The following is a 17,902-nucleotide window of genomic DNA, read 5'->3' on the forward strand; positions in this document are numbered from 1 at the left end:
GGTAACTTTTCTGCACGTAAATTTTAACGTACATTTAAAGCACTCAACCTCTAAATGACCACAAATGCAAGCAAGGATATGAGGGCTGAGAAAATTGTCGAAGAGAATCTAAAGATAGAAATCCCTTAAAGCGTAACTCAAAACTACATTCATTTATCATAAATTCCAAAACTCAATTGCACAACCAAGTGTACAACAGTTATCAAGGAACTCCAGCACTCGACAAAAAGACTACAAAGACCATAACAAAAGCGCATGATTTATGATTGACAGACAATCTCTCCAATCATAGGTTCTGAAATGTCAACAGCTACCGCATTAGGCGGGGCTTCGTATCACAAGAATGGAGGCGATCGGCGGGCAAACGTTTTATTTCACGCATTGAAAGCTAATTTCCCACGGACACCCTTTAAATTGTCATTTTTCAGGCCACAGTTGAGGAAAACAGAGCAGTAGAAGGGGACTTTGTTGTGTGAGGGAAGAGTGACGACCGCACAAGGGATTGTCCAACGAGAGTAAATGAGAGGTAAGGGAGAAGAAGGGCCCGTCGCGGTAGCCGGAGAGCTTCGGGGAAAAGTGGGTAGCGCCGCCTGACGACCGCCTCGAACCGGGGAGCCACTGTCAGGAAACTGCGGTGCCGAGAAACAGGTCTGTAATATCAGAGGGAGCGCCGCCAACAGCTCTCCATATGCCATCACACACTGTAAACACAGCTATGAAACACACACTTGTAAGCAAAACAAACATAATTAGCTCTTATTGAATTATCGTTGCGCTGCGAATTAACCAAAGGCCTTCATTTACTTTTGAAGTTTGCGATGTCTGTGTGCCTGGCTGTCGCAGGCAGTCTCTGTCAAAACCCTCCTGACTTTTTTTTTGTACATAATGAGATATGTAACCTTACTGTTAACGTTATGCGGCAGACAGACACAATCATATATTGTCACGAGGCCATGTGCAATGTGAAGGTTTGCACATAATTACTGTTTTTCCATGATTGAGCAGATATTTGACCACATCGCCATATGTAATTATCCCTTCTTATCTGTTTCTATTTCCTACAGGTTTGCTGTTGCACTGACATTCTGGATGAAAAAAGAAACATAATAGACAAAAAAAGAAACATAATAGTGCAATTTCAGTTTCACACTCACCACCTCAGCAGCCTATTTGTGGTCTCTCTCACACTCACTCACATAAAGTTCACATCTGATCGGCAAGTGACATCCTCTTCATGACGCACTTATTACTTGAATAAGACAACACACACACACACACACACACACACCACAACCATGGCTGAGCAACAGGAGGACCCAGAGGGTGTTTATGTGGAGCACCAGTACATGTGCAGCGAGTGCCACCAGCTCTTCAACACCTTGGAGGACGTGCTGGTCCACCAGCAGATCCACAACGGGCTAGAGGGGGAAGGGGAGGGTGAGGCAGGAGAGACCATGACCATCCAGGGCGTCACAGAGATGGGACAGACCCAGCAGTACCAGTGTCTGGAGTGCGGGACCCTGCTCATGAACCCAGAGGAGCTGCTGCAGCACCAGGAGATGCACATGAGAGAGGCTGGGATGGAGGTGGAACAGCAAGGTGAGAGATGGGTTTGTGGAGAGAGCGTGTGTGTGTGTGTGTGTGTGTGTGAGAGAGAGAGAGAGGGAGAGAGAGAGAGTGTATGAGCATACATGGATGCGTGAGAAATTGAGAAATGAGTGTGTTGAGACAGTGATTGTAGGTTAGTGTGGATGAAGATTTTCTGTACATGATGCAACATTGTGGTATTCTATGCAGTTAACCTTGAACCTGCAATCATTGTAACAATAAATAAGTTTGATTAAAACCCTTTTGCACACTATAATATCGCTGTCACATTAAAAGAAAACAAAGTAAATTCTCAGTTAAGCTAACAACTGTTTTGGCACTTCATACCATCTCATTCAAGTTTAAGGTCACTGACACAGAATACAATCTTGTGTCATTTAACAAAAATCTTAAATGTACATTCAACATTTTTGTACATGCGTGGAAGTATTCTTAAGTTTAAACGGCAATACTAACCTATCTGTATGTTTGTACGACTGTTCCCCAGAGCTGTGTGAGGTTCTGGAGACGGAGGAGGCCGGGTCAGAGGCCCAGCTGTCGGGGCCAGTCCAGTACCAGTGTCTGGACTGCCTGGCTCTGTTCGACTCGCCTGAGATCTGGCTGGAGCACCGACAGACGCACAGCAGGAGCAGCACACACAGCAACACCGAGACCACGGTAAGGCACTGGAAACCAGAGCCAAACAGCACTGATAGTCATCAGTACTTAACTGACTATTATGCCATTATTAACTACTGTATAACTTTTTGTCCCAATCTGGGACAATACTGTGTCTATACTAGGGTACAAGTCTTTTCATCATGATCACAATCTTTGGTAATTTAATTAACTTGCAGGGCTCCAGACTAACTTGCTCCACTGGTGGCACTAACAGATCATTAGGAGGAACCAATATTTTGGGCAGGAGACTACTTCTCACAGTAATTAATACTTAGTCTATTGAAATAGGTTGGCCCTTGAAATTAATGTTGTGCCGAGAAGGTGTCATTGAGCAGATTCAATTACATAAATGTAGATAATGTGCTAGAATAGGTAAGGATGTAGACTATGTTAGGCAGCCTCTTTCACAACCTAATACCAGATTTCGGTTTGCCATTAGTCATTGCTGAAGAGGATTAAATATTGCAAATCATGAAGTGAATTGTCATTTGTTTTTAGCCAAAAGGTCGATCCCAGACAACCAAAGCAGAGTTGGTCTGCCTTATGACAGACCTGAAAATCCTATTTGACACACAACCAAACCAGCTGACACTAGGTAATGGTAGGCCAGATCTCTAATAGTGTGATTAATCGGAAAACAAAGTAGGCAATGGTCCAACTGTGAATTTGAATACTTGCCTGCTTTACTTTAGTGATCAATGTGCAGTCCTGTCTGACAACACAGACCCCGCAATAGGACTTGTTATTGCATAGTGCATTAGTTTAGTGTATTCAAGTGCTTTTGGTTGAAAATAACAAAATAGCTCCTGTAACAAAGGCGTCAAGAGCTACTTTGTGCTGTGCATCAGGGATTTAATTTATGTTTTTAATTGATGTATGAACTAAAAGTTGTATATTTGTTCGGTACTAATTATTTACATAGAGTGCCAAACAATACCATCAGTTGTTGATATGGCCTCCATGCTGTCTGCTCCCTAAAGTCACGTCTTGGCAACTCTGGTATCATTGAAAATTCCCATTTACTCAGTATTTACCACTTTGCTGAGTCATTCATGTGTGCTCGACTCAATTACAATATTTTTGACAGCACTCAAATGCAGCATTAGTTTCAGGCAATGTTTCTCCACAAATCCAAAAGCTAGCTCTCCATATAATCTCTGGGTGATTATGACACTTTTAAAATCTTTTTCCAAGTTTGAGTCATGGCCGAGAGAGATTATTAACAAGTGACTGTTTCCAACTTTATATTTATTACATTCAGGCCATGCGCATATAGACTGCAGTCAAACTGCGCCAAAGTGAAACACATTTATTTCAATGATTTTCTGCTTTGGTTGTGTAGACTAATACATTGGCTTGTTGCAGTTAGAACTCTAGTTAGCAAATACTAGCTTGAATGGGTGACTTGTCCAAATTGCAGACATCCAGCTTACAAAGCACTTGATAACCTACCGAGAGAAACCAGAGGGTTTTAGGCAAGAACAGCAGTTCTAAACAGAGATTCAGCAGCTCTGCTATTCTTAAATGGACTAGTCTTTATCAGAAATCACTTACATTCTCTTTACAAAACACAAAACATTACTTTATTATGTTTGCTCTCTGGAGCGCTGGACTGATTGATGTAAACATTTCAATGTTGATTTGAGTAACATCTGCTCTTTTCCTCCCTTACAACAGGAGTACGTGCTGCAGCCTGATGGCACCGTTACTCCACTGAACAGTGTGCAGAACTATGTGTTGAGTGAACAGCAGGCTGGGGAGATCTTGGCACAGGTATTTGGTTTTGTAAATACCTCACATCAGAGGCATGAGGTTGGGAGTGGGATGAAGGGATTTGGAGGTTTCAGAATGGTATGGCTCTTTTCTTTACATTGCTCTGTGTCTCCCTCAGGTGCTTGCCCAGCAACAGCAGCAACAACAGCAGCAGCAACGACAGCAACAGAAGAAACGTCAGTCTGTCCCTAAACTTGCTACACCCCCCCGCTCCTCCCTGCTGCCTCCAGTGTCCCCGACCCCCGGCTCAGCCACTATGCACCTGCAGATTCTCACGGCCCAGGCCCTGGCCGACGGCTCCACCACTCCCAGCCAGCGCCGGACCAAGTTGCCCCCTCTGTTGCCCGCTCTGGGGCGAGGCTCTTCGGGAAAGCTGGGGGTCCTGGAGAATGGTGTTCAGAGACTGGAGATAAGGTTGGCCCCCGCTGTCCAGGATGACACCCAGCAGCAGCAGCAGCAGCAGCAGCCAGCAGAGATGGTGGTCATCCACCCTTATGAATGCTCAGAGTGCTCGCTTCTCTTCCAGACCCCAGAGGACTTCCTCCAGCACCAGGGGGAGCACTTCCTGGGTCAGGACAAAGAGAGCGGCGAGCCAGGGGTCATGAGCGGCTTTGAGGAGGTGCGAGGGAGGGAAGAGCCTGTAGAGAAGATGGAGGAGATAAGGCTTCGAGTCGTGGAGAAGAAAGCAACAGTCTGGGCCAAGCCCCAACAGTGTGAGCTCTGCAACCGCACCTTCACCTCTGTCAACCGACTGGCCGCTCACAAGCGCGTGCACGAGCAGGGCACGCACGAGTGCCCAGAGTGTGGCAAGGTGTTCAAGAAGGCAACATCGCTGCAGACACACATGCGCACTCACTCTGGGGTGGCCAGGTACCTGTGTGTGGACTGTGGCCACGGCTTCACCACTGAGATGACTCTCATCATGCACAGGTAAAAGGTTTGGGGGGGCGGCACTGGCCTAGATGGTAGAGAAGAGGGCTTGTGATTGGAAGTTTGAATCGGTTTCAATCCCCACCCAAAAATCGTTGCTGGAAGAAAGCATGCACATTGAACTTTCTCTGGGGGGAAAAATGAACTGCTAGCAAAACACTTCTACCATATATAAACAGTGAATTATTTAATTTAACAGCTGTTATGGCTGTCAATGATAACTTGTTTTATGATGCTACAGTGTAGCTTGTGATCAACTGACAAGCCTATCTGAACTTTTGGTTCTTTCACTGTGTGAAAGTGTCTGTGTGTCATCTCTCTCTCCCTGTGTTTTGTAGGAAGTCCCACACTGCTGACCCCCTGCACAAGTGCCAGTTCTGCAACAAAACGTTCACCAACATGACCAAGTACCTGTACCACCGTCGGACCCACCTCAACCGCGACACATCTGGGACAACCACTCCCGTCACCATGGTAGCAGAATTAACCTATCCTCTTCCAGCTTGTCAGTAGCTTCATGTTGCCTCTTTGTTTTTAGTCATAAACGTTTTGGTGGTGGACTTGATAATAATAATAATAATAATAATAATAATAATAATAATAATAATAATAATAATAATAATAATAATAAAAAAATAATAATAATAATAATAGTTGTATTTATATTGCACTAAAGTTACAAAGTGCTGAACACCAATACGATTAAAACAATGACATAAAATAAAAAGAAATGGCATAAAAAGACACTAAACAATAAAAAGCCAACAGAGAAGGAGAATAAAACGATTAGGAAAAAGCAAGTTTTAAAAAGTGTTTTCGGTTGTGATTTAAAAGCTGTGACAGACTCAGCCCTTCTAATATTATCAGGCAAGCTGTTCCATAACTTGGGGGCCTCACCATAAAAATATAAAAACTCTGTCTCCTTTGGTGTTAGTCGTGGCTCACCACATTTGAACAGTTTCTTTGTAGACCCTGTGATTTTAACAAGCTAATTTTAGATGACTCAGAACTCTGTTTTGCATACTTAGTTCACAAGAGCTGGGCGCATTTCATTGTAGTCAAATTCTACTTAAAAGTGGGAGGACTTTTCTAAGGAATATGGAAAATGGCATGCTAGTCCAGCATGGCACACTAAACAATGTGGCTTTCTGATGTCCTGGACAAAATTATGAGGGAAAGGCCACAATAAATGCATGAGATTGAGGTTTTGATGTGACATATGCCTGTTGTCCTCTTTAGGTCTCAGCTCCCAGAAGAGCATCTCTGTCTGCTCTGGCCATCCTGCAGAGAGCCAGGGAGAAGAGGGAGGTGTCTCAAACCCTGGAGGAGGCAAAAATCAACCTGCTGGCCCCCCTCACAGAGGAAGAGATGGAACGATTGGGAGAGGATACGGCACTCAGTTCCCAGAGCAAAGTGGAAGGAAGTGAAGGGAAGCAGGGGGAGAAGAACAGCGTGGAAATGGCTGCCCCATTCTCAGGGACCAACAGTGACTCCCAACAGGTGGAGGATGGCTCTGAGACTGGCTTAGCTGCAAATCCTACTCCCCAGGATGACGCTGGTGTAGGAGCCTCGTCTAGCTCGTCTGACCCAACAGAGGCTGCTCCAGCTGGGGCAACAGACAAAGGGCCCTTTCCTTGTCGTTCGTGCACTAAGACTTTCCCCTCCCAGCTGCAGCTAGTTCACCATCGACGCAAGTCCCATGTTACTGAGCGCAACTTCATTTGTGGCATCTGTGGCAAGTCCTTTAAGAAGCAGATCCACGTGAGGAACCATCTCCGCACACACACTGGCGAGCGGCCCTTCCAGTGTTCAGACTGTGGTAAAACATTCTCGTCTCTAGCTAACCTGATGCGGCACAATCTCATTCACTCTGGTGTGCGGCCTTACCGTTGTGATGTCTGCCACCGCACCTTCTCCCAGTCTTCCAACCTCCGCCAGCACAGCCTGCTCCACTCCAATGCCACAAAACTGTCCTGCCCTGACTGCCCTGCCACCTTTCGATGGCCAGCCAGGCTAGCAGCGCACCGCTACACCCAACACCCAGGGGCTCCGGCCCCCTTCCCCTGTCCCCACTGTGAGAATGGCTTCCTGACTAGGAGGCAGCGAGACAGCCACTGTCTGGAGCAGCACCCCACCCAGGTCCAAGCCGACACAGGGGTGGAGGTGGGCAAGGAGACCCACACCCAGGCAGAGCCAGGCGGAAAGCCCGCCTCAGAGCCCTCCACCTCAGCCACAGGGCAGGGAGAGTCAGGGTCCTCGTCTGCTCTTGTGCGGGGGGGCCTAGATTGCAACATCTGTGGGAAGAAGCTCAATTCTCCTGCCAACCTGCGACTTCACCGACTGAGCCACTTAGGCATGGGCCCCGGGCGGCCGCGGAGCACCTCGGGTAAGCGGCCCAAAGCCCACCAGTGCCCCATCTGTGGCAAGCTGTTCGTCTCTTCCTCAGGAGTTGCTCTTCACCAGCGGGTCCACACTGGCGAACGCCCCTTCCCCTGCCAGGAGTGTGGCAAGCGCTTCCGCCAGAACACACACCTGCGAGAGCACCTGCGCACACACTCGGGAGAACGGCCATTCCGCTGCGAAGTCTGCGGAAAGGGTTTCATCCAGAGCATGCACCTGGCTGAGCACCGGCGCACACACACGGGCGAACGGCCGCATGTATGTCCACAGTGTGGCAAAGCCTTCAAGACCTTCTCCAACCTGAGGAACCACAAAAAGACCCACGCCAGACAACAGAGGCTGGATGAGGAGGCTGCTGCCCAAGCCGCCATGGAGACCAGCTCTGCAGTGGCACTCGTGGATGCCTCAACTGTGGATCTGACTAATGGCCAGCCTCAGCTCATCCAGATCCAGGCCTCAGATCTTCAGCAGGTCAGAATGGATTTCTAAGTCACCTTATTTTCTTTTCTGTAAAACATATGAAACTAGCCAACTGGAGGTATAGCATGAGGTTAACATCAGCTGGTTCAGTGGATAGGAACTAAGCCTAGTCCTGTTGACTAAATCATTAGTATTTAAAGTATTTATTGAAACACAGTTAGTCAGAGGGTGAGGCTTAATCAATGTCTGAAAATGTGGCTCACTGTGTGTCCATTCTATGTTGTTAGTTAACCTGAATTCTCTTTCCATCTCTCCTTCCAGGGGCAGGGCACCCCTACTATCATGTGTAATGAGTTTGGGGAGACCATAGCCATCATTGAGACCAGTGAGGGAGGAGCGCTGCCGTTGGAGCAGGCCTTGGAGATTTACCACACAGCCCTGGAGAACGGCCTGGCCATGGACACCGTCGCTGTGGATGGAGTGCAGCTCCTCTGAGGACGAGGGGCAAACAACAAAAACTAGAACCCATTCTTCAGAACTATCAATGAACTGAACTGAGAGTCCAGTATTATTAGTCTTGATACTGACTAAAGGGGAGACAAATGCCTTAAGGACTACTGGGAGGGAGAGTAATATGATTAATTCAGAGTAATATGATTTACCAAAACCAGATACTTACTGGACAAGAATGCCCCAAAATGATGAAAATAAAATGCATTTAAAGTTCGAGAAACCGTAGACCAAAGTATGTGAACGTCTCACTTTTACAAAGTTGAGGAGGGTCAGTGTTGAAATTGATTGAAAAATGTCTGACATGATAATTGAGGACCATTGGCTGTGCCTCAGATAAACATTGTATTCTGTTTGATTGATTTACCATTTATGTCAAATGGCTGTGATTTTTACTTTTGTTGAAAGGCTCGATAATGCCATTGAAGCAAAGTATTCTGATGTAAATAAGTGAAATGAATAAATGTTTTTCAAGATTCTGTATTTGAATTTATTGTTAGTGTATTACCTACTTAAATCAATTTATAAAATTTAGATTAAGCACTATCGATTAAGTAAGCAGCAGTCAGCCTCATTCAACACAACCATACATGCCACATCCAGACTACTAAACACAGTAGAAACAGTCCTACCTTTGCTTTCATAAGTGACTGTTATGTTAAAGGGGTGAAACTCAATTGTACTCTTGAGGCTAGGACAGCAGTGTTGAAGCACTTGGTATATGGTAAATCTGCTCATGGAGAATCCATTTTAGATAGCTAGCGATAAACAAAATCACTGTTGAATTGAACACCTAGTTTTATTTGTATACTGAAAGATACAGATACAAACTTAAATTATTCATATAAATTCCTCTCTTGCATACTGGAACAGCAAAACAAGGAGTATAACACAAAAACATTAATAGCCATATTTATTACTGTTTTTTTCCATTTCATGTGTTTTACCTTCGGTAATGGGTGTCTTTAAAAGTCAACTTATGTTCAATGACAGATTTTTCCTTATCAATAATATAACGAGTCTACTGACTCTACAGTAATTATGTACAACACAACCAAGTCTTGCACAAAGACACAACCAATATTATATCCTACCAACTCTCTTTGATTAATTACCCTCCCCTCACTTCCCCCCAGTTTTCTCTCCACCCGCCCAAAAAGGAGATCTGGAGAGAGCAATAAAGTGACAAAGGGAGGAAGGAGGGAAGGAAAGAGGTGGAGGAAGGAGAAATACAAGTGTTGAGGCTATAGAATCAAACTTAGTAGCGAGGGAGTGAGAGAGGGATACAGGGTTGTCTAAAAACATACTGCTTATTTCTCTTGAAAGAATATAAAGGTCCACGTTTTGTGTGTTTTCCTCTTTGAAATGAATAATAATAAAAAAGTGCACCGCAGGTCCTTGCTGAGGTGAGGGCAATCAAAGGGAAGACTACGATGGAGGAATTGTACAGGTGTGGAGTGGCATCTCTCACACATCCTCACCCTGCCTCCAAAATTATAAAAAAAACTAGCATGAGAAATAAACAGTTGGCAGAATTGAGAGGAACATCTGCCAGCACTGAGGAACAGAAGTAAGGACCAGGGTTCACTACAATGATATGAGGAGTAATAATAGTCATAGGAATAGTACAATAACAACAAACTGAATAATGAAAATGTTGAATAAAAATCAAATTGTTCTTGTTTAAAAAAAGTTAATAAAACTGCTTGGCAATAGAGGATTAAGGCCTAGACAGCCTGACCTCCGCTTAAATGACGAATCCCCCCCCCCTCCTAAAAACAAAACAAAAATGCTTAAAACTAACGTAGTTGAGGCAACTAATAAAATTCAGTCCAACTAAGAGCCAGGATGTGCCCATTGACTCTGGCCCACCTCCTTCCTTCATGGCTAGCGAATGAGAGGCACAGGAATGCTTGGTTCCTACACACTGGCATCTGCTAAGGTCAATCATGGGAAGGGAGGACTTGGCCAGACAGATATTTGCAGGAATGATGGCACTGCCAAAAGTCCACTTAAGTTTCAGTCAAAGGTCAGTCCAAGTAGACCTCACTTGAAGGTCTATGTTTGAGCAATAAAGTGGGGAAACGGAACCGGTAAAAGATCTTTCCGATCCAGCTCCATAGCAACGGGTTCTCCATCCAATCAAATAGTTTCCAGCCGGTGAGGGCCCAGCCCCCTAATGTCCAGCAGAAACAAACAAGCAGACGCCAGTTGAGTGTACATACAGGTTGTTTCTCAAGCAGTAATTCACTGCTTTTATTCCTATAACCCTATTAGTTAAAAAAAAACAAATAAAACATAAAAAGTTAATGTGAGAGTTCTAAAATTGCTAACTTTTCCACCATCTCAGAATGGGTTATGCAAGTCTCTCCATCTAAAACGAGAACCCTTTCTTCAAGGCAAATGAGTGCAGGTGAATACAATGGTCCATCGTTCACTGGCATCAATGGAAGCTTTATCCAAGGTTAATACAGAGTGCTAATTCAAGTGTGGGAATTGGAGTCTGCAGGGTGTGTGTGTGTGTGTGTGTGTGTGTGGTGGTGGTGTTATGTGGTATTTTTGTGCCACTGGTGTTTCACATGTCCTTTTTTGGTACAAGGGAATGACACATTTTAAAGAAAACATCAATGCCCCAACATTGCATACACACTCTCTCTTCATCTCACTCTCTCAAGTTGGCCGCTGAGGATGGAAAGAATCAGAATTAGACCAGAGGAGAGGTAAAGAGTGTGGCCTTTAAAAAAAAAAAGTGAAGGCAGAGAGGCGGGGCGGAGATGCGTGACTTCAACAGTCGCCGATTGCTCAATCTAACTCTTCAGCATCCCTCATCTAGAAGAGTCCTGTGAATCACGAGGCTCCTCTGGGCTAGTTTCTGCGTCTCGATCCACATCTTCGCCTGGAGGCTCCCCGCCTCCTCTTCCAGATCCTTCTCCTGACTGGGAGCCTGAGGGTCCGGGGAGGGAGGAGGAATCAGAGATGCCCATGCCAGAGACCTCAGAGGGAGCAGCTGTCTGCATGATCTTCTGCCGGACCTCCCTGATCTTCAGCTGCAGACACACCTTAGTGGGAAAGATGTCCGAGTATCGTGTCTGGAAGGCTGCGGTGGCCTGAGCTGGAAGAGGGATGGCAGGAAATTAGAATTGTGAAACCAGAACGGGAAAACATTCTGGTGGGTTTTCTCATGGGTTATTTCATTAAGTCTCATCTCCCTCTACCATCTTTCCTGTCTACCTGCAAACAATGATAAAATACAGTATATTCATATACTAGGCAGCCTCTTTTTAAACAAGGGGTATATAATCTAATTTGTGGGATAAATAGTTTGTGTACACATGCATGAATGCCTGCACGTGGAAACAGATTCTGAGAGTATGTATAAGATTGTGTGTGTGTGTGCGTGTGTGTGTGAGTGAGTGTGAGAGACCAACCTGATGGGAAGAAGCCGTGCTCCTGGAAGAGTTGCATGACCAGTGCTCTCCTCTGGTCCAGGGTTCGTCGTAGGGACGAGTAGGGCACCTTATCAAACTCCAGCTCTCCCAGGATGTCTTCCCCGTCCGTGCCTGGGGAAAGGGACATACAGGTGGAGTTAGCTTGATCCTTCTGGGAAACTAGTTATAGTGATTAACTTCTTTGTATATGCCCCTTCAAAGAGCACCGTAAGTGATACACTCCAAGAGGTGGAGTTAAGTAGGTACAAACACATCCCCTGATCGTGAGAATAACCAAGAGGAAGATAAACATGGAGGAGGAATTATGCATGTGTGCAGTGTCATCTCTCTCACACACCTATCCTTTCCCTGCCTTGTCCTTCCCTGTGTGTTGTTACCTGCTCTTTCGAAGGTGAAGATGTCTCCCTCACACTTGGCGGCACTCTTAGGCGTGTTGGGCTCAGAGCTGCAGCTGGAGCGCCGCCGGCTCTTCCTCTTAGGAGAGACTGGGTCCTCTGTGGACGAGTCCAAGTCTAGGTGACACAGGGGAAACAAACTCAAAGTCAAAAGTGGGCCAATATAATCATAATATAATCAAATCACAGATTTCGACACAACGATATAGTTATTTAAAAATGTAAAAAAAGAAAATGTGTTTTAGAATTCTGGTCAAGAATTTGTTCCAAAGAATAGTTTTGATGATGAATTACATTGAGAAACAACAATACCACAATAATAAGTCAGCAGAATTCAAATATCATGAATTTTCTTCAGCAGTTATCAGTATCCGCCACAAAAATTATCTATCTGCTGGACTCTAAATGCTAGCACATCCATGACAGTTACTGCAGCTGCCCTACAGAGAAAGTTTAAAGGCATTCGGCCACTGCATTGTGAAATGCCACTGTGAGCGAGACCTGTGGAGTTCTTCCTCTTGCGGCGGTAGCTGCCCAAAATGGCGCGGGGGGAGGTGGCCAGGCTCTGCAGGGTGGGTGAAGGCAGAACCTCCTCAGGCCGGAACTCTGGCAGCTCTGCGAAGCGCTCCTCGAAATACACCTCCGACAGCACCCTGCCACATCAACACACACACACACACACACATACAGAGATGTTAAATTACACACATACATATATACACAGAGATGTTAAATTACACACCAATATACTATCACTTAGACACTTACATAACTATACACAGGTTTATACTCACTTGTCCACAGAGTCAAAGGTCTTCTTAAGTGGTGGTGGGCGGGCCTTGACCTTTTTGGGTGGAGGACCATCTTTATCTGTCTGGGGGGGCGGAAGGGCGGGTTCTGTGGCTGATGGAGGGGGCAGAGGAGAGGAGGGGAGGGACTCCTTCCATCCAGCCTGCACAGAAATATGGAGAAGAGGTTCAACGTATTTTACACATGACCAGAGATATTATGTGTACATATCAACTGAGTAGTAAAGGTGTTACGTGATGCCTGTCTCACCTCTTTGGCAGTCATATCTCTGCTCCGTGTGTCGGAGGAGTCCGCTGCACCGGAGCCCTCTGGGGGTCTGTCGGAGCAGAGGGGCTCCTCAGCAGGATGTGTGGAGGGAGACCCCATCTGCCCCGCTGGCTCAGGCTCAAAGGAGAAACGACTGTTGGCAAAAGCTTCTCTCTCTCTCTCCTTCTCCCTCTCCCTCTCTCGCTCCCTCTCCCTGTCCTTCTCCCTGTCCCTCTCCTTTCCTCGGCCTCCTCCTTCATAGTTGCCGATGGGGATGTTAGCCACCGTTGCCTTCACTTTCTGAGGGGTCCTGACTGGAAGCTGGGGGAGTTTGGGGGTGCCTGGTGTACTGCCTGTAAAGTCAGAAAAATAAAGATCAGTTTAAACCATGGTACCAATAATAAAAAAAAACTGTCAGCCATCATTAAAGCAAATTTGTTGGAAGGAGTGTACTACAAGTTCTTCAGTTTTGTTTAATGAGGCCTCTTGATTCATGATAATTAGAGACATTACAGCTTAAAACTTTACAAATGGAGTCTTGAATAAAAATATATTACCAGGTGTGTGGATTTGTATAGGGGGACTGCAGGGCCTTATTGAAACAGCTGAGCCACTGGGAGGTGCCACTGAGCTGCTACTGCTGGAAGCCTGAGTCTGCCTCTCCAAATGTCTGTCCGGATGCATCAGTAGCTCTGTCTGCCTCTCAGCCTGCCTGTCAGTCTGTCGATCCATAGCTCTGTCCTGAGACAGGTGCCTGTCTGCCTGTCTGTCCGGGTGCGTCTGTGGATATGTGTGTGCGATCGTGGTGGGAGCTGTTGTGTGTTTGGGCAGAATGTGGGGGGAAACACTGGTAGGGCTGGAGACGGAGTAGACCACGCTGGGGGGCACTGCTGTCATGGAGACCACTCCCGTTGCCATGGTGACGCTGGGCGAAGGAGGGTAGATGGCGGTGACTATCTGGCCCCCGGTGCCGGAGGCAGGGGCTGGGGTGGAGGGCTGTGGGGACTGGGCTGTGGCTAGTAGTGGTGGCTGACCTGGAGGAAGGAGACAGGAGATCCACTTCAACAGAGATTTTTGCTATTTTTCCATAACACTTAATGTAATAATCCACAAAAGTTTCATATTAATAAATGTCAATTTTGCCCCTCTGTTGCTGATTGATATAACACAGTAATGATTCACAGTCTGCCTCTCCAACTGCCTGTCCGGATATGTCAGTAGCTCTGTCTGCATCTGTGACAGTACTGTAACGTACTAACACTGGCCACACTGTTGCCAAGTGTTCTGTGGGAAGTGTTGTGCAAAAACAGCAGTGACCACTGAATACAAAGGAAAACCCATAAACAAAACAAAACAAAAAACAAATTTGCAGATTACCACTTTAAAGTCATTGTATTTCAGCATATTTATTCAATCAAGAGACTAGAGAGACATATGATGATGTCGGAACAGTAGGCCATATAACAAAAGTGGAATAAGAGTAAAAAGAACAGAACCTATGAATTCAGCTCTCCGTCACACTGACCTGCAATCAGCGGCTGCACCAGGGTCTGTCCGGGGGGCGCGATGGCTGTGAAGCCTAGTGTTGCTAGGGGCGATGGAACATATGCAGATCCTGGCACTGGCAGAGCTTGCTGGGTGGGGGAAGAGCCTGTTGTTGTGGAGACCAGAGGCAGAGTGGATGGGACCCCTGGAGTGGACTGGACATAGGTGATCCTGGATGGGAGGAACAGAGAGAGGAGAGGTAATAAGAGGAGAGAGAGAGGAAAAAAAACAAAGAAAACAAAGAGAGACAGAGAAGGGAAGATGACATTTTAGTAATGAGAAATGTCAAATAAGGTGCAGCTGTAGTGACAGGAGGTGTTGAGGGACAATAATAAACCAGAATAGGAATGAGGGGAACAGAGACAAGATTAGAAGGAAAGAGGAAGAGAAAGACAGAAATGCTGCAGTGGGGGTCAGTGGGTGAGTGTACATCAGAGATAGCAGCACTGGATGACTAGTGCTGCGCTGTGTGTGTGTATGTTAGGAGCTGAGAGCTAGTGTGGGGGCGGCAGGCAGAAGCAACTTGGGCCACCAGCAGCATGACTAACACTAAACATCCAGCTCCAGAATAGAGCTGCACTGCTACGGCTGCACCACTACTGGAGTTTTAGTTTCTCACATCATCTACTCACTATTCTCAATGCGTACATCTGAAATCTGGACTGCATTACCATCAGATACAATACAAGCTCCTCCTGTATGGTATAATTTATCTAACCTTAATTCAATCAAGGTTCTGTTTTACAAAGTGTCAAATGTAATGTAGCTGGATCCACTTCAATCTAAAGACTAGAAAGGAAAAGCCGACACATTCATTTTGATGACAACACCTGTTCAACAACGGAGCATTTATCTTTATAGTCAACAAAAGCCCCATTAGTTCACATGTCAATAAAGAAGAGAAGAACTGACACTGATGGAATGACTACTAAGACCAATAGTATCCCAGGACAGGATGAGTGAGGTGTATGTTCATATATGGATGCCTGTTAACGTGTCAGAGCTGGGTCAAGTTGTACTAGCAAATACTTTATAGTAGTAAATAGTTTATTTTAGCCTTCTTGGGTGACGGAAGGTGGGGTTTACCTCATGAGAATACAGTGGGTGTAAGATGGGTAATCACAGGAAAATATTTCACAGTCAATTCAGAATACTTTTCTGTGATTGAAAACTTACCTGATACTATTTGTGTTGTTCTAAACCCCACCACTTAGGTGGGGTTTAGAACCAAAACAAATGCTAAGAATTACTTGCAACCACAACAACCTAGGTCTATTGTTTGTGTGTATAGCTGAACAGATGTGATAAAGTCAGCAGTGGATGCTCTGAAGCTGAGTGAAAAGCCCATGAGGGTGGTGATCCCTGTTCAGTCCCTCACCGCAAGTGTGTGTATTTCTGTGTGTGTGTTTGTTGTTTCCTACCTGGTAGGTGCTGGTGGCAGTAGTACAGCCTGGGAGGCTGACCCTGGAGCCACTACAGCAGCTGTTCCCACGGTTACAGGGAAGGGGCTGGCAGAGTGCACTGCTCCGCCCTGAGGGAGCTGGGATTGGACCACAGGCATGGGAGCTATCTGGATGATCTGGAAAGAGATGGAAGGAGGAACAGAGAGAGAGAGAGAGAGGGGGGGGGGGGGGGGGGGGGGGGGTGAATGGGAGAGACAAAACGGAAAGACCAGAAATGCTTACGACTTGCCTTCACTCAGAGCTACTAACAAAAATTAGATAAGGTGGAAAAATTCTGTGTCAGTGTGTTCAATGATGTGCTCACTCACCTTGCTTCCTGCCTGAGCACCGTTCTGGACAGGAAGAGGTGGAGCAACAATGGGAAACTGCTGGGCAGGGGCTGGCGCAGTCCGCACTGTTGCCATGGGAACCAGCATTTTACCCTGGAGCACCGGAGACTGTGTTTGCACTGAGGCAAAGAGAGAGACAATGAGCACTTCATTAGCAGTCAGTACAGGGTAATAGCTATATGTACCTAAGGGCTTGAGGCAGCCCAATATGTCGTGACTGCTCATCTAAAGCCCTCACCTCTGGCCCCCGGGCTGACCACTCCCATTGATGGACTGGAGGTATATCCTGTCAGTGAACTTGAACCTTGCTGCTTTCCATTGGCCAAGGACACATGTGTGGGCGGAGCTGTGGGCAGGTTGAAGATACTGGTTGGCTGGCTGAGATGCTGAGGGGGACTCTTGGGGTTGGTGCTGGCAGGTAGGGTGGGCAGGATGTATTGAACCTGTGTGATGGCCTTACCCCCAGGGGGTGCCAGGGAGGAGGCGGGAAGGAACTGGGGCTGAAGCAGGGGCAGAGGCAGGGGCCCATTGGTTTGGCTGTGTGGGGCTGAGACATGGGTGGTGGGAGGGGCCTGCTGCTGGGAGGACTGAGGCTGGGAAGAGGGTGAGATTAGCTGCACAGTGGGCTGGGCAGAGAACGCCCCTCCTAACACCAAATTGGTCACTACTCCACCTGGGCCCACCCCTGCACCTACAGGATTAGGTGACGTTGAGGAGTAGTACCCACCCCCTGTGGCTGCTGCCCCGCTTCCTGTTCCTGCGCCAATCAGAAGTTGGGGATGCTGCTGTGGGGTCAGGGACTTTCTGTCTGGCGGGTGCGGGCTGGACGATGTGCCTCCATCTCGGGGTTTGCTGGCGATGGGGACCGGTGTGCTGATAACTGGACGCACCACATTAGTCACCACCGTGGAAGCCACCCTCACAGCCCCCATGCCCAGGAGAGGGTTCAGACCCAGGGGACCCACCACAGAGGAAGGCCCTCCAGCCGGAGAACTGGAGATGACTGACTGGCCAGAAGAGAGCGAAAGAGAATGAGCTGGTGCTCCTCCTCCCTCTCCCCCAAATCCGTCCTTACCCTCTCCCTCTCCTCCTCCCTTCCTCCTGCGGTCTGAATATCCTCCGCCTCCTGATCTCCCTTCATCATAGCGCTTGCTGGTGGGGTAAGAGGAGAGTGAGACGCTCCTGCCGTGAGGGGTGGGGTGAGAGGAAGATGATGATGTAGAAGAGCAGATGACTGGAGCAAAAACTCTCTGAAAAGGTAGATGGAGAGAGTGAGTATTTTGAGAACATGAGGGCATAACAGAAAAGAACTGGTTGAAAAGATCAATAACAGGAGAGAACAGGCTGTGGTGGGAGGCTGGTTA

The 17,902-nt window shown here is 46.8% G+C and overlaps 2 protein-coding genes across 2 annotated transcripts in view; one reads left to right on the top strand and one right to left on the bottom strand.

Annotated features, from left to right (window-relative positions):
- Positions 1 to 351: 351 nt before the first annotated feature.
- znf526 (zinc finger protein 526) lies at positions 352 to 8,748 on the top strand. The gene is made up of 8 exons (XM_071909129.2): positions 352 to 648; positions 1,065 to 1,599; positions 2,096 to 2,265; positions 3,946 to 4,041; positions 4,160 to 4,971; positions 5,310 to 5,445; positions 6,211 to 7,842; positions 8,113 to 8,748. Exons 2-8 carry the CDS (start codon positions 1,296 to 1,298, stop codon positions 8,284 to 8,286), a joined length of 3,324 nt encoding a protein of 1,107 aa, XP_071765230.2. The 5' UTR covers positions 352 to 648; positions 1,065 to 1,295; the 3' UTR covers positions 8,287 to 8,748.
- A 123-nt stretch (positions 8,749 to 8,871) lies between these two features.
- cicb (capicua transcriptional repressor b) overlaps positions 8,872 to 17,902 on the bottom strand; it is a 36,592-nt gene continuing 27,561 nt past the window's right edge. Inside the window, exons 11-21 of the mRNA XM_071908832.2 lie at positions 16,777 to 17,788; positions 16,518 to 16,657; positions 16,168 to 16,325; positions 14,727 to 14,917; positions 13,759 to 14,235; positions 13,205 to 13,554; positions 12,940 to 13,097; positions 12,647 to 12,807; positions 12,128 to 12,262; positions 11,730 to 11,861; positions 8,872 to 11,413 (exon numbers count right to left, since the gene is read on the bottom strand). Coding sequence (XP_071764933.2) covers positions 11,127 to 11,413; positions 11,730 to 11,861; positions 12,128 to 12,262; positions 12,647 to 12,807; positions 12,940 to 13,097; positions 13,205 to 13,554; positions 13,759 to 14,235; positions 14,727 to 14,917; positions 16,168 to 16,325; positions 16,518 to 16,657; positions 16,777 to 17,788 — 3,201 coding nt within the window. The 3' untranslated portion in view covers positions 8,872 to 11,126. The remainder of the gene's footprint in view (positions 11,414 to 11,729; positions 11,862 to 12,127; positions 12,263 to 12,646; positions 12,808 to 12,939; positions 13,098 to 13,204; positions 13,555 to 13,758; positions 14,236 to 14,726; positions 14,918 to 16,167; positions 16,326 to 16,517; positions 16,658 to 16,776; positions 17,789 to 17,902) is intronic.

This window comes from Centroberyx gerrardi, chromosome 12 (assembly GCF_048128805.1).
Source record: "Centroberyx gerrardi isolate f3 chromosome 12, fCenGer3.hap1.cur.20231027, whole genome shotgun sequence".
Lineage (NCBI taxonomy): Eukaryota > Metazoa > Chordata > Actinopteri > Beryciformes > Berycidae > Centroberyx > Centroberyx gerrardi.

What these genes read in the sequence shown, in the direction of transcription:
- znf526 (XM_071909129.2), top strand. Translation starts at nt 1,296, where the DNA reads ATGGCTGAGCAACAGGAGGACCCAGAGGGTGTTTATGTGGAGCACCAG. An exon ending in ACAGCAACACCGAGACCACG is followed by an intron (nt 2,266 to 3,945) that starts GTAAGGCACTGG and finishes CCCTTACAACAG; the next exon opens with GAGTACGTGCTGCAGCCTGA. An exon ending in ATGACTCTCATCATGCACAG is followed by an intron (nt 4,972 to 5,309) that starts GTAAAAGGTTTG and finishes TGTGTTTTGTAG; the next exon opens with GAAGTCCCACACTGCTGACC.